The sequence below is a fragment of the Podarcis erhardii genome, assembly GCF_964252035.2.
Source record: "Podarcis erhardii genome assembly, chromosome: 17".
In the NCBI taxonomy this organism is placed as follows: domain Eukaryota; kingdom Metazoa; phylum Chordata; class Lepidosauria; order Squamata; family Lacertidae; genus Podarcis; species Podarcis erhardii.
Genome location: NC_138515.1, coordinates 35,132,830 through 35,147,222, shown reverse-complemented (window position 1 = coordinate 35,147,222; position 14,393 = coordinate 35,132,830). Strand labels below are relative to the sequence as shown.

Genomic DNA, 14,393 nt, shown 5'->3' with positions numbered 1-14,393 from the left:
GACTTTTAAATTAAGAAGATTTGGCTGAAAACGGGAAAGGCAAAAACTAAGGAAGTCAGCCTCCCGGAACTGCACGATTGACTGAGCAATGAAAAGAGCAAGCTGTATTTAAAGCAACGCTTCTTAAATTCTGTTAAACCTGACATTGAAAGGGACCTCCCCCCACTGAGCGGGAGAAAGGGGGAAGAAAATTGACTTAATTTAACCCGCTAGAAGAAGAAAGTTGTGAACGGGAAACTCTCCGCTGCCGATACCTCTGGCCAGGCTGCCTGAGCGGTGAGCGCCTGGAAGTGAACTGTCAAAAAAAAAAAAGGGACTGTGGATACAAAGTAAGACTTTATTTGAAATATAATAACGGGACTTTAGTGGACAGAATCTGCAATACTTCAAATTGCAACAAAGTAGGGCTTTGGGTTGGACTTTTGTTTTTTGGGACTTTGTATCACTATTTGCTTCCCTGCTTCTTTGTTACTCCTGCCTGGATACAATTTCTCCCTCTAGAGGACTAAAAGAGAGACAGTTGCATTGAGGTAAATAAAGTGGGATTTTCCACTTGCAATCTTCCTGTGTGAACGACCTTGAGTTATGAGCACTCCACTGGATGAAATATCAACAAGAAGCAAAACAAAACAGGCTCAAAAGCAGGCTCAAAAAAGAAGCTCCATATCAGGAGCAGCAGCTGCACAGGAAAAAGTAACAACAGCATCAATGGATTCTATGACACAGGCACTGCTCAGAATAAATCAATCTTTAGAAGCACTTACTAAGCAATCTACAGAAAACTCTAAGAAACTGACAGAATTGACAACAAGACTGGACTTGAACACAACGACAATATCATCTAATACAGATTCTATAAATCGTTTAATTCAAGAAAGTACGGAAACAAGGAAAATAGCTGAGATCGCCAAGAGCACTGCCGAGGAAACTAAGGGAAAATTTGCGCCTATTGCAAAGAAGGTACATGAACATGATGCAACTTTGGCCCTTATGGAATTGGAGAGGAAAGGTAAGAATCTGAAACTGAGATTGGTACCAGAGGAGGAAGAGGACAATCTTGGGGAATTTCTCACAGACAAGTTTCAAGAATTTTGGACTGATGAGCTAGAAGGAAAAGAAGATGAATTTGTAATAACTACAGCTTTCCGGATTGGCAGGAAGCAAGGCAAGAAACCGAGGGATTGTTTAATCACATTGAGATCCAAGGAAGAAAGAGACAAAATATTGAACCTACATTTCCAGAAGGCTTTGATTATTAAAAACTCCCAAATACAGATTTTTAAAGATATTCCTAAATATTTTTTGGAGGTGAGGACCCAATTCAAAGATTTAGTGGATATATTGAAACAAAACAACACTCCATTCAGGTGGGAGTTCCCACAAGGGTTGTCCTTTAATTTTAAAGGGAAGAAAATCAAAATAAAAACAATTCAAGATAAAGAACACTTTTTGGAGAGAAACTTTGAGGACTTTCAGAAAGGAACTGTGAGTGAGAGGGAAATACCGGATATTGCAAACTTATCATTTGGATTGAATCCAGCACCGACCGATCAGGAACAAGAACTTGGAGCAGTCGGTGGAAAAGATACCCAGTAACAAAAATGTCTCTGCAACTTCTGAGTTGGAACTGCAATGGTCTTAACCATCCCCGAAAAAGGGCTCAAGTGTTTCATATATTAAAGAAAGAATATTTAGATATAATATGTTTGCAAGAAACTCATATTGCCAGGATACATAGAAAACTTCTGACAAATAAGAGATTAGGACTGGAATTTATTTCTTCAGATAAAGTTAAGAAAAGAGAGGTGGTGATTTATGTTAAGGAAAAATTGGAACCAAAAATGATTTTTAAGGATGAACAAGGAAGATTTCTGGCAGTGGAAATTCAAGCCCAAGGAGAAAAAATTTTGATTGTAGGAATTTATGCACCTAATGAGGGGAAGGCTGAGTTCTTCAAGAAGTTGCATGAGACCTTAATGGACTTTATGGACTTTAAAATCATAATGATGGGTGACATGAACGGAGTTGTCTCCACAAACATGGATAAAGCGCAAAGACAAGTAATTTCCAAGGATGGGAGACTACCAAAGACTTTTTTCGAACTGACTGACACTATGGACTTGATTGACATTTGGAGAACAAGGAACCCTCTGGAAAGAGAGGGGACCTTTTTCTCTGAAGCAAAAATGACATGGACCAGGATTGACCAAATATGGATTTCTAGCAATCTGGCACCAATGGTTAAAAAAACAGAAATCTGCCCAAAAACTTGCTCTGACCACAATGCAGTAAAGATGGAAATGAAATTGACAACAGCTGGAACCTTCAGATGGAGAATGAATGACACCCTATTTAGAGATGAAGCAATTTATAAAAAGGCCCAAAAGACACTGAAAGACTACTTCGAGATAAACCTAAGAACAGATGTGGAAAGAAGAATAATATGGGATGCAAGCAAGGCCGTGATGCGTGGTTTTCTAATCCAGCAGAATTCTATAAAGAGGAAACAACAGAATGAGAAGAAGGAAAAAATTTGGAAACAAATGAAAGAAGGAGAGAAGAAACTGAGATCAAAACCTAAATCTCAGGAGATTTTAAGAGAAATAAAGTATTATCAGACCCAATATATGGAACTGATGAACCAAGAAATAGAATGGAAAATAAAACAAATGAGGCAAAAGACTTTTGAATCAGCAGATAAATGTGGGAAACTGCTGTCATGGCAATTGAAAAAGAGACAAAAGTTGAATACTGTGACATCTCTCGAGGTAGATGGAAAATCTATTAATAAACCAAATGAAATTAGTAATTGCTTTCAAAGTTTTTTTAAGAAACTGTATGCACAAGGGCCAAAAAATGAACAAGAGATAGAAGAATTTATTAAAAAATATGGACTGTCAAAGATTTCGGAAAAAAACAAAAGGATTTTAAATGAGAAAATCACGAACCAGGAAATAGAGGGTGCCATCCAGGATATGCAATTGGGAAAATCACCAGGACCAGACGGGCTGACTGCAAGATACTATAAAGCAATGAAGGAATAGCTAATACAACCATTGAAAGAAGTTTGTAACCAAATCTTGGAGGGAAAAAAGGCTCCCGAATCGTGGAAAGAAGCATTTATCTCACTTATACCGAAGACAGAAACTGAGAAACATCAAGTTAAGAACTACCGCCCTATATCACTCTTAAATGTGGATTATAAAATTTTTGCAGACATTTTAGCAAAAAGATTTAAAAAAGTGTTGCTAGAGGAGATTCATAAGGACCAAACAGGCTTTCTCCCAGGGAGACATATGTCAGACAATGTGAGGAACATTATAGACATTTTGGAACTATTGGAGACTGACATAAATAGAAAAGCAGTTTTGATTTTTGTGGATGCGGAGAAAGCCTTTGACAATATTTCTTGGAGCTTTATGAAGAGGAATCTCCAAGGGATGGGGGTAGGCCAAAACTTTGAAAACGGTATAGGTGCAATATACTCTGAGCAAAAAGCTAAATTAATCGTGAATGGTGTAGTTATGGATGAGATCCCAATAGAAAAAGGGACACGACAGGGATGCCCATTATCCCCTCTATTGTTTATATCGGTCCTGGAGGTGTTATTGAATATGATTAGAAGGGACCAGCTGGTTGAAGGAATACAGCTCGGAGCTAAACATTATAAGTTAAGAGCATTTGCAGATGACCTGGTTTTGACTCTGCAAAGGCCAGAAGCCAGTACAAAAAGAGTTTTAGAAATAATTGAAATATTTGGTCAAGTGGCAGGTTTTAAATTAAATAAACAGAAGACAAAGGTGCTGGAAAAAAACTTAACGATGGGGGAAAAAGATAGTTTCCAAAGGGAAACTGGTTTGGAAATAACAAAAAAAGTGAAATATCTGGGGGTGAATTTAACATCTAAGAATGTGAATTTATTTAAAGATAATTATGAGAAATGTTGGTTGGAAGTTAAGAAAGATCTTGACATATGGTCTAGGTTGAGACTCTCCTTGTTAGGCCGAATTGCTGTTATCAAGATGAATGTATTGCCGAGATTGTTGTTTTTATTTCAGACATTACAAATTCTGGATAGGATGGACTGTTTCAAGAAGTGGCAGAAAGATATATCCAAATTTGTCTGGCAGGGCAAAAAGCCCAGAATAAAATTTAAGATTTTGACTGATGCAAAAGATAGGGGGGGTTTTGCTCTGCCGGACTTAAGACTTTACTATGAAGCAGCAGCTTTCTGCTGGTTGAAGCAATGGCTACTTCTTGAGGATACAGACATTCTAGACCTGGAAGGGTATGATAATAATTTTGGCTGGCATGCATATTTATGGTATGACAAGGCAAAGGTTTACAAAGGCTTTAAAAATCATATTGTCAGGAAAGCTTTGTATAATGTTTGGAATCGATATAAGGATTTGTTGGAAAGTAAAACACCCAGATGGTTGTCACCAATGGAAGCTAGAGCGGTGAAAAAACTTAACATGGACTCTAATTGGCCAAAATATTGTGAAATTATAGAATATGATGGTGAAAAGGTTAAATTACAGAGCTTTGAGAAATTAAAATCCAAGGTTCGAGACTGGTTACATTATTATCAGATAAATGAGACTTTTAAGCAGGACAGGAAACTAGGATTTCAGAAGGAGAGGTCAAAATTGGAAACAATTGTTAGAGACCAATACTAAGAATCTGTCTAAAATGTATAACTTGTTGCTGAAATGGAATACACAGGATGAAACGGTTAAATCAGCTATGATCAAATGGGCACAAGACTTAGGTCATGATATTATGTTCGCTGACTGGGAACAGTTATGGACCACAGGCCTTAAATTTACGGCATGTAGTGCCTTGAAAGAAAACATAATGAAAATGATCTATAGGTGGTACATGACCCCAGTCAAGCTTGCAAAGATATACCATTTGCCCAATAATAAATGCTGGAAATGTAACGAATGTGAAGGAACCTTCTACCACCTTTGGTGGACCTGCCCAAAGATTAAGGCCTACTGGGAAATGATCTATAATGAAATTAAGAAAATCCTTAAGTGGACATTTGCAAAGAAACCGGAGGCTTTTCTCTTGGGCATGGTCGGCCAATTGGTACCAAAGAAAGATAGGACATTTTTTATGTATGCAGCTACAGCAGCAAGAATCCTTTTGGCAAAGTATTGGAAGATGCAAGAATTACCTACTCTGGAAGAATGGCAGACGAAGGTGACTGAATTTATGGGACTGGCAGAGATGACCGGCAGAATCCGTGATCAGAGGAGAGAGACAGTGGAAGAGGACTGGGAAAAATTTAAAATATATCTTAAGAACTGTTGTAAAATTTCAGACTGATAAAATGTCAAGGGATAAGAAACAGAGAATTACAGCTGTAAATGTTTAAGTTAAGAAAACCTGAGGGAAGTTAAATATAAAAATGGAATGAAGGATTGCTAAAAAATTGGAAACAAGGGTGCAGTGAAGGGGAGGTATGGGGAAATCATGTGTTGTTTGTGTATGTTTTTTTTTTGTGTGTGTGTGTGTGTGTGTTTGTGAAAATTAATAAAAATTATTAAAAACAAAAAAACAAAAGCATGCCTGTGAAAGTAAATAAATAGGTACTTCTGCAGCGGGAAGTTAAACAGTGTTTCAGTGCGCTGCTCTGGTTTTGGTGTTCCATTGCGCCAGAAGCGGCTTAGTCATGCTGGCCCCATGACCTGGAAAAACTGTCGGCAGACAAACGCCAGCTCCCTTGGCCTGTAAAGCGGGATGAGCACTGCAACCCCAGAGTCGTCTGCGACTAGGCTTAACTGCCAGGGGTCCTTTACCTTTACTACCTGCTCATGTCTGGTCAGAATTAAAATTCTGGTAACAACTTTCCCATCCCTAAGCAGTCTGGAGTCTTAAGGAGCACTTTTGCCTGTGTGACCCTGCCTGGCCTTTCAAGATCAGTGGTGAAGGCCATACCACCTGCCCTTCATTAGCAAAGGTTTGATGGGTGGGTACCAGGAGCAGGACCATGCTGAATTTCCTGCCCAAGAGGTAAAGCAGGCTCCCTCCTCCCTGTTTTTAGTTGAGTGTGTCTTCCCCTTGTGCACTGTTCTGCTCTCTGGACACCACCACCCTGAGCTAATTTTATTGGGGGGGGGGAGAGAGGGGAAATCCCATTGCGCAAGCCAGGTTCCTTTCATAGGGCTTCAACTGATGAAATTCAGTGCATTGGGCTTCCACTGATAAGAGTTTCTGACTAAGCTTGAGGAAATGCTTTTTGACAGTAAGAGCTACAGTGGTGCCCCGCAAGACGGAAAACCCGCTAGACGAAAGTGTTTTCCGTTTTGGAGGCGCTTCGCAAAACGAATTTCCCTATGGGCTTGCTTTGCAAGACGAAAATGTCTTGCGAGTTCCTGCGGGGTTTTTTTCCTTTCCCCCCCTTTTTCTAAGCCGCTTATCAGCTGATCCGCTAAGCCGCTAATAGCACTAATCCGTCAATGGGCTTGCTTCGCAAGACGAAAAAACCGCTAGACAAAGATAATCGTGGAACGGATTCTTTTCGTCTTGCGAGGCACCACTGTATTAGACTGTGGACACTCCTCCTTGGAGGCTTTTAAGCAGAGGTTGGGTGGCCATCTCTCATGGATGCCTTGGCTGAGATTCCTGCATTGCAGGGGGTTGGACTAGATGACTCTCAGAGTCTCTTCCAACTCTACAAATCTATGATTCTATGGGATGCTTTAGGTGAATCCTGCCTGCTATGTTTATTTTCATGTAGGACACTTTAGAAAATTAGTTTGAAAAGTGGACTACAGTCGTACCTTGGAAGTCAAACGGAATCTGTTCTGGAAGTCCGTTTGACTTCCAAAACATTTGGAAACCAAAGCGCGGCTTCTGATGGGCTGCAGGAGTATCCTGCAGCCCATCAGAAGCTTTGGAAGAAGTGTCGGATGTTCAGCTTCCAAAAATCATTCGAAAATCGGAACACTCACTTCCGGGTTTCGATCATTCAGGAGCCGATTTGTTCAGGAGCCAAGACGTTTGAGATCCAAGGTACGACTGTATAAATAAAATAGTAATATGGAGCTGATCTATAGTAGCAGAATACTTGTGAAAAATGTTTCTTATGAGTAGCTTATTTTGTATCATTTTGGTTTTATGTGTACATGTTCCCTAGAGCTGAATTATGGCATTTGGATGGTAAAATAGGATATTTTAAGCTTCTATAATTCTAAGGTATAATGGTTTTATTGTCAAATATAGACTATTTTGCCTGTCATTGCTAACATTTTAAATTGTTTTTTAGGCTATTCATTCTATTGGATGGCATAATGAAGGGAAGCAGTTTATGTGTAGTCATTCTGATGGCAGCTTGACTCTGTGGAATCTAAAGAGTCAAAGCCGACCTTTCCAGATAATTGTTCCACACGGTAAGTTATGGGGGGGGGGGGCAGACACTAAACCCTTTTTGGTCACACAGAACAGGGACCATAATCTTGACCTTCTAGAAAGTAGGTAAATAGTGTGCAGATTGTTGTTTCTGGGGGCAAAAGAAGCAATTTACTGCTGTACAGAATTGATTACCCTGATAACTCAATGAAATGCAATGGAAGGATTGCTAAATTTGAGGTGGGATTTTCGTTGCACCATTTACTTGATTTTATGTTGTAGCTGCTTCACCTAATCTCGATTGCCATTGTAAAGAATATGTCAGGGGAATGAATACCCCCACCATCTCTGAAAAGAGAGAAAGTCTCCAGAAATGGGTCCCATATGAGGTGCAGACTGCACCAGCTGCTCTTGGGATATATCCCAGCAGAGAACCATGCACCCTTCTATGAGTCTAAATATGTGGGATAAATAGGTCAAGCTTTGCCTTCAAGTAGGGAGAATTGCAGCAGTTTCTGAGTTCAGGCCACAGAAATTGGTTTATCAGCACCTATCTGTTCTTCTTAGCTCAGGACACCCCATCCATCTCTGGATGAACTACTGGCCTGGTTTCCTTTTGACCAGGTGTGGGGAACCTTTGGCCCTCCAGATGTTGTTGAAGTACAACTCCTATCAGCCCAGCAAGCATGGCCAATGGCTAGGGATGGCAGGTGTACTTCAGTAACATATGGAGGGCCTAAGATTCCCCATTTCTACATGTTGTGACCGGAAAGTTCGGTGAATGGTCACAGAAATCGGACAGTGAGAAATATTCGAACATGCAATCAGCATTGGAAACCCACAAAATACTCACAATTGTGTACAGAGATGAAGCTGTAACTCGAAAGACGGTGTATGAGTGGTTTAAGTGTTTCCATGAAGGGTGGCAAACCATCAAAGATGACCCTCAGTTTGGCAGACCATTGATGAGCAGAACGGCAGCAAACTCAGGAACGGAAATGAGTTCATGAGTTATTGATGTGGGACCGGCATTTGTCCGTCCGAATGATGGCAGAAGAATTGCATATTCTGTTTGAAATCGTTACTGAGGTTACTGAGTTGTCCCATCCTCCATATTCTCCCGATCTGGCCCCACTGGATTTCTTTCTTTTTCCAAAACTGAAATCTGTACTGAAAGGGCACAGATTTTCCAACATTTCACACGTCCAAGCTGCTGTGACAAGGGAAGAATGCAGTACAGAAAGAGGACTTCTCCAAAAGTTTCCAACAGTTCTATGAACTTTGTCAACGATGCACTGTATCAGAGGGGACCTACTTTGAAGGTCTGTAAGGCATGTATGTTCAAATATTTCTTGCTTTCCAATTTCTGTGACTGATCACTGACCTTTCCGGTCACACCTTATATTTTAGCCTGTAAATGTTGCCTCCCACCTGACACCCATTCCAGGCAAAATCTGGTTCATTGAATGGTAGGAATCTACAGATAATCACTACGTGGAATGTTTTTTTTTAATGCACAGTAGGTTATTGTTTCCACCCTGGATTAATAACCCTGAATTTAATAGCCAGTACAAGCAGTTGTGATTTTTGCAAACGCCCTGGCCTTAAGGTAAAATAAATTTGCTATTTCTGTGTGAACTTTTAACAGGTAAGATTCAACGAGATGGGAAAAAAGTTGAATCTTGTAAACCAATTCTTAAAGTAGAATACAAGACCTGTAAAAATAGGTAAGTAGGGTTTCCCCCCCACATTGCCCTTTACTGTGCTGGAAGTTTAATCGCATTAGTAGCTGTGCTGAACCTCACATACATGCTGTTTCTGGAACACAGAGACTGGCAGAATGCTGTAGGTTCCATGTCCACTCTCAGAAAAACAGCACACAGTCCCAGCTAGACTCTGCCCCATTTTCAAACATAGGTCTAGAGAACCTCTTTAAAGCCTATGAATATGCTGTGGACTTCCCCTTCGTACCTTTTGGAATAGTTGTCCTAAAAGTTTCTGTATTGCAGGCCTTAAGGGGGAGGGCCCCTAGCCTCACTTCCCAGCATATTTCCACATGAAAGTGCTAGAAAATAATTTGCTTGAAGCAGAGCTGCTAAAAACAGCAGGCAGTCCTGGGATAAATGGACCAGTGGCCTGACTTGTATCAGGCAGCTTCATAATTAAATCTTTTCGCTACTCAGTTCCAGAACCCTATAAAGATCAATGCGAGTCCTTAGAATTTAATCACAATTTACATACAGACTGCATTTCTTTTTTGCAACTTGCAAAAATATCTGGGCTGAAAGTCAGTGCAAAAATCTGAAACAATCATTTATTTATTTTTTCATTTCTTCTCAATATAGTGAGCCTTTTATCATTTTTTCTGGTGGACTTTCTTACGACAAACCTTGGAGAAGACCTAGTCTGACAATCATGCATGGAAAAGCAATTACAGTACTTGAAATGGATCATCCCATTGTCGACTTTTTAACTCTTTGTGAAACTCCATACCCAAATGGTGAGCGTGTTTGTGTTACAATCTTAGCCAAAGGTCTGAAAACAAGTAGTGACCTTGTACTCACAGGAAAGCTGAGAGACCAAATATAGCTGGGTTGGAAAAAATCCTCCAATAATTCCAGTCTCAAAGGTTCTGCCACCCACAGTTGATCTAGGATTTTGCAGAACCGCCTCATTGTAGGCAGATTTTTGTGCCTTGTCTATGGGAATGTGTGGAGCAGAGAGTTTGTTCATACTAATATTGTCAAAAGTTACTGAAGTGTCTCTCAGTTTAAGTGTGTGCATCAGATCTGATCTGTATGTGCCATAACAGCAGAGTTACCATAAAAAGTACTTCTGTGTCGTTTGGGCCACATGTGGCAGCGGGAACAATGTAATAGGCTTCCAATGTGGATTTTCTGGATTGCAACTGGTTGGTTGGCATCTGTCTGTCTCCGGAGACAATGGAAGAGTGGACCTTTGGGAATGAAGTTGGAGAGTTACAGCTCCTGCTGTGGTTCTAGAGACCGATATGGGAGAGACGTGGTTTGTTGCAGCTGAGGCAGATAAAGCCATCCCATTGTGCCGATTCAGGTTTACCATGGTGTTTCTTCTTTCTGTACAGTCGTACGGTTATGTACTGAGTTGAATAGGATCCAAACTGCAGCAGTCTGATTGGTCCTAGAACAAAGGATCCAAAATGCAGCAGTATGATTGGTCCTAGAACAATAGGATTCAGAATGCAGCAGTCTGATTGGTCCTAGAACAATGCAGCAGTATGATTGGTTGGCAGGAACCACCCAATCATGCTCCAGATAGAAGTGAATTCACAACCTGATTGGCTTACAGTAGAATTAGCCAATCATGTGCAGCCCATTGTGTAAATAATGTATATAAAGCAGATACTTTGAGGGGACATTCATTCATCCCTCCTCACCACTATGAGCTGAATAAAGAGCATGAAATCACTTTGTGACTCTGAGTCTATTTCACTGGCGACGAAGGTGGGATCCCGCTGAGCTGACTGCCACACACAGCACCGCTTGGTGAACAGCTTAGTTTCCAAACACCTCAAACCCAGAAGTGAGTGTTACAGTTTGCGAACTATTTTTGGAAGCCGAACGTCCGACTGGGCTTCCACGGCTTCCAGTTTGGCTGCAGGAACTTCCTACATCCAATCAGAAGCCGCACTTTGGTTTTCGAATGTTTTGGAAGTCGAACGGACTTCCAAGGTACGACTGTACTTCTTTCTGTACTCCTCCCCATGGTCATTCCTCCTCTGGTCGCTGCTGCAGATACACAACTTGACTGTCTCCAAGCGCTGCAGTCGTCTGCAAGGGATTCCTACACTGTGGGGTTAATGTTGCCAGTCTTCACATCATGTTTGCAGACATCTTTGAAATGCAGAGTTGGTCTGCCAATGGGCCTGGTGCCTGAAGCCAGCTCCCTGTAGAACACGTCTTTGGGGGTCCTGACATCTTCCATTTTGTGGACGTGGCCAAGCCAACATAGCTTTTGCTGAGACAGGAGTATGAACGTGCTGGGAATTAGGGCTTGGGAGAGCACATCGTTGTCTGAAACTCTGTCCTGCCATGTGATGCCCCAAATCTTCCTGATACAGCACAAGTCAAAGGCATTGAGGCGCCGCTCCTTGTCTTTATACTAAAGACAAATGTATAAGTTCATAACAATCAAGTTTACGACCAAAATAACATCATCTCCCCATCAGTGTTCCAAACAGGCTTTTTCCTTTTTAAAAATCATTTTATTTATTTTTCCAAACCATAATTAACAACAGCATAAATTTCAACTCATGGTACAGCTCATAAGGCAGCTACATAACTGACAGTCCAATAGTTCCCATTATAAATCTTCCCCTTTCCTTCGCAGGGAAGTCTTCTCTGCATCAGTAGGGATGTAGTTTAACAGCATTTCTTTCAGTTTGGAAAACCCTTTTCAGCGATTCAGAACCCTGCCTACAGTCCTTCATTTTGTGAATATATTATTATTTAATGTTCTAGTTCACTAATATATGTGCTTAATTCTTGATTCTTAGAAGTGCAAGAACCCTATGCTGTAGTTGTACTATTGGAAAAAGATCTCATTGTCGTCGATCTGACTCAAAGCAAGTAAGTATATAGTCTGCAGGATGCTACAGCTCATTTGAATGAAGGTCAGCTTTATTTATTTATTGTATCCAAGCTTGGAAATATAGAGTAACAAAGACAAGCCATTATGTGTTAAAAAAATAAACAGGCTCAGTTTCCATCTGTAATTGTGTAAAATCCATCTTTACATAATTACATAAGTACATAATTAAGAGCCTCTTGCTGTGTAATCACTTTTTATGTGCCTTTCCAAAGCTTGTTGAGTTTTTTGTTTTCCATTTTCCCAATTAAAGGGAGGTGGGAAGAAAATATTCTGGGATTAAAGTTCCAAGTGATAAATGTCCTGCTTTTATTACATAAAAGTTTGTGACTCTGTTGTTTTTTCTATGGTTTTTTCCATAACTTTCTTGCTTATCCCACACTCTTGAGTCTTGCCACCTCAGGTCTTTGCAAAGAGTTGAAAGAGAATGAAGACCGGTCCCTCATTTTGTTGGGTTAACTTGGTTCCCATCACTCTGATTAAAGAGAGGCAAAACTGCCTTATAGTGGAATTCAATTTATCTTTTTAAAAGTTCTGATAAGCTGTCGGGTGTTTTTTTTTAAATTCCTCCCATAGATTGCTAGTATGTTTTATTTTAGTAAACTTTATGTATTACATAATTTTCTGCTTTAAAAGGTGTGCTAATACAATCCCATAAAATATCTTTCTCAAATAGCTTTCCAATATTTGAAAATCCTTATCCCATGGACATTCATGAATCACCAGTTACCTGCACAGACTATTTTGCTGACTGTCCTCCAGATTTGATTCCTGTGCTATATTCCATAGGCGCTAAGCATAAGAAGCAAGGATACAGCAATAAGGTAAAAAGAGGAAAAGTTGGGTGCGTTTTATTGAAGCAGAACTGTATATTTATTGGCACAGTCTTCTGTATAAAGCCTCCAGACTGTACTGTCTGCTTTACAGTACAAGCTTTTAAAAATAAAACTTATTAGTTGATGATGTAATGCAGTTAGGAATGTGGCCAAGCAGGTTTCTTTTGAAAGCATATTCCAAATAGTTTATGCTGCTTCTTGGTTTGATTTACTGGGTTGAAAGATAGAACATAGAGCATAGCTTCTCCCTCAAATTTCAGGGGGATAGGAGGAACATATATGAAAGAGAGAGAGGGAGAGCGCGCCAGCCCTCCTGGACATACATAGGAACCACCCAATTTAGGGCTTAAAAGTAAACACTGGAATCTGGCCCTAAAGCACAAAGACAGCAACTATAGTTGAATGATGACCAAAGTTTATTTTTCTCCCTCAAAGTATTCTGTTAGCTTTACCCCTCACACTTCCCAACAACCCTTAAGAAGCTACAGTATCCAGAATCCTTTGGGGGCGGAGAGAATGAGTGTGCTTTAAAGCAGGGGTCAGCAAACGTTTTCAGCAGGCAGCCAGTCTACTGTCCCTCAGACCTTGTGGGGGGCTGGACTATATTTTTTTGGAGGGAATGAACGAATTCCTATCCCCACAAATAACCCAGAGATGCATTTTAAATAAAAGGACACATTCTACTCATGTAAAAACATGCTGATTCCCAGACTGTCTGCAGGCCGGATTTAGAAGGTGGTTGGGCTGGATCCGGCCCCCGGGCCTTAGTTTGTCTACCCATGCTTTAAAGGTATAATACAGAGCTTTCCAAACTTTTCATGCTGGTGAAACTCTTTTTCGACATGCATCATTTCACTACACAGTAATTCAATTTTACTAGCTAACCAGAGGTTAAACTAACCCCTTTCCAGCCCCGGGAGGAGCACACGCAACATTCACATGACACACCTACATACTGCAGCTGACACACTAACATATATACAGCTGTAAGTTGTCACTTTCCTTGAAATAAAATGCAGCATTTCAGTATTCTAAATGTAACCCCTCTCATGGTGTTTAGGAGTGGCCTATCAGTGGCGGAGCATGGAACCTCGGAGCCCAGACGTATCCTGAAATTATCATAACAGGGTAAGGAAGCTGCTATTATAGGATGCTGCTTACTGAAGGAGTGGTGGACCCATTTACAGACCCAACCAGTTTCTAATTTTCCCTTGATCTTGCTAGCTGTCCTCGGGGGTTGTCTCTGGTGATTCACAAATTGACTTCTAGGCTTCTTGTCCCAGTTTTCAGAGCTCAGTCTTTCCATGCTTTAATGAAGAGCTGAAAGATGTGAGGCAGCTAGGCTCTTCACAGCTGCCTAACAAGGACTGGCTGTCACAATGACTTACCAGCTGTGTTCAGTCTGTCTCCCTCACCGCAGGGAGACGCAGGGCCCCTCCAGTACAGTACTGCAGGTGTGTTCCACAGCATGTGCTTAACACGGGCACCCCCAAACTCAGCTCTCCAGCTGTTTTGGGACTACAACTCCTATCATCCCTGACCACTGGTCTTGTTAGCTAGGGGTGATGGGAG

General features: G+C 40.7%; 1 protein-coding gene across 4 annotated transcripts in view; it reads left to right on the top strand.

Moving 5' to 3' along the window:
- STXBP5L (syntaxin binding protein 5L) overlaps positions 1-14,393 on the top strand; it is a 100,113-nt gene that overhangs the window by 40,251 nt on the left and 45,469 nt on the right. For all 4 annotated transcript variants that reach the window (XR_014152057.1, XM_081844825.1, XM_081844824.1 and 1 more), the window contains 6 exons: positions 7,277-7,400; positions 9,008-9,086; positions 9,705-9,859; positions 11,894-11,966; positions 12,662-12,809; positions 13,882-13,949. Coding sequence is in view for 3 of the 4 variants with exons in the window: in XM_081844825.1 (XP_081700951.1) it covers positions 7,277-7,400; positions 9,008-9,086; positions 9,705-9,859; positions 11,894-11,966; positions 12,662-12,809; positions 13,882-13,949 (647 nt within the window). In the remaining variant the exon portion in view is untranslated. The remainder of the gene's footprint in view (positions 1-7,276; positions 7,401-9,007; positions 9,087-9,704; positions 9,860-11,893; positions 11,967-12,661; positions 12,810-13,881; positions 13,950-14,393) is intronic.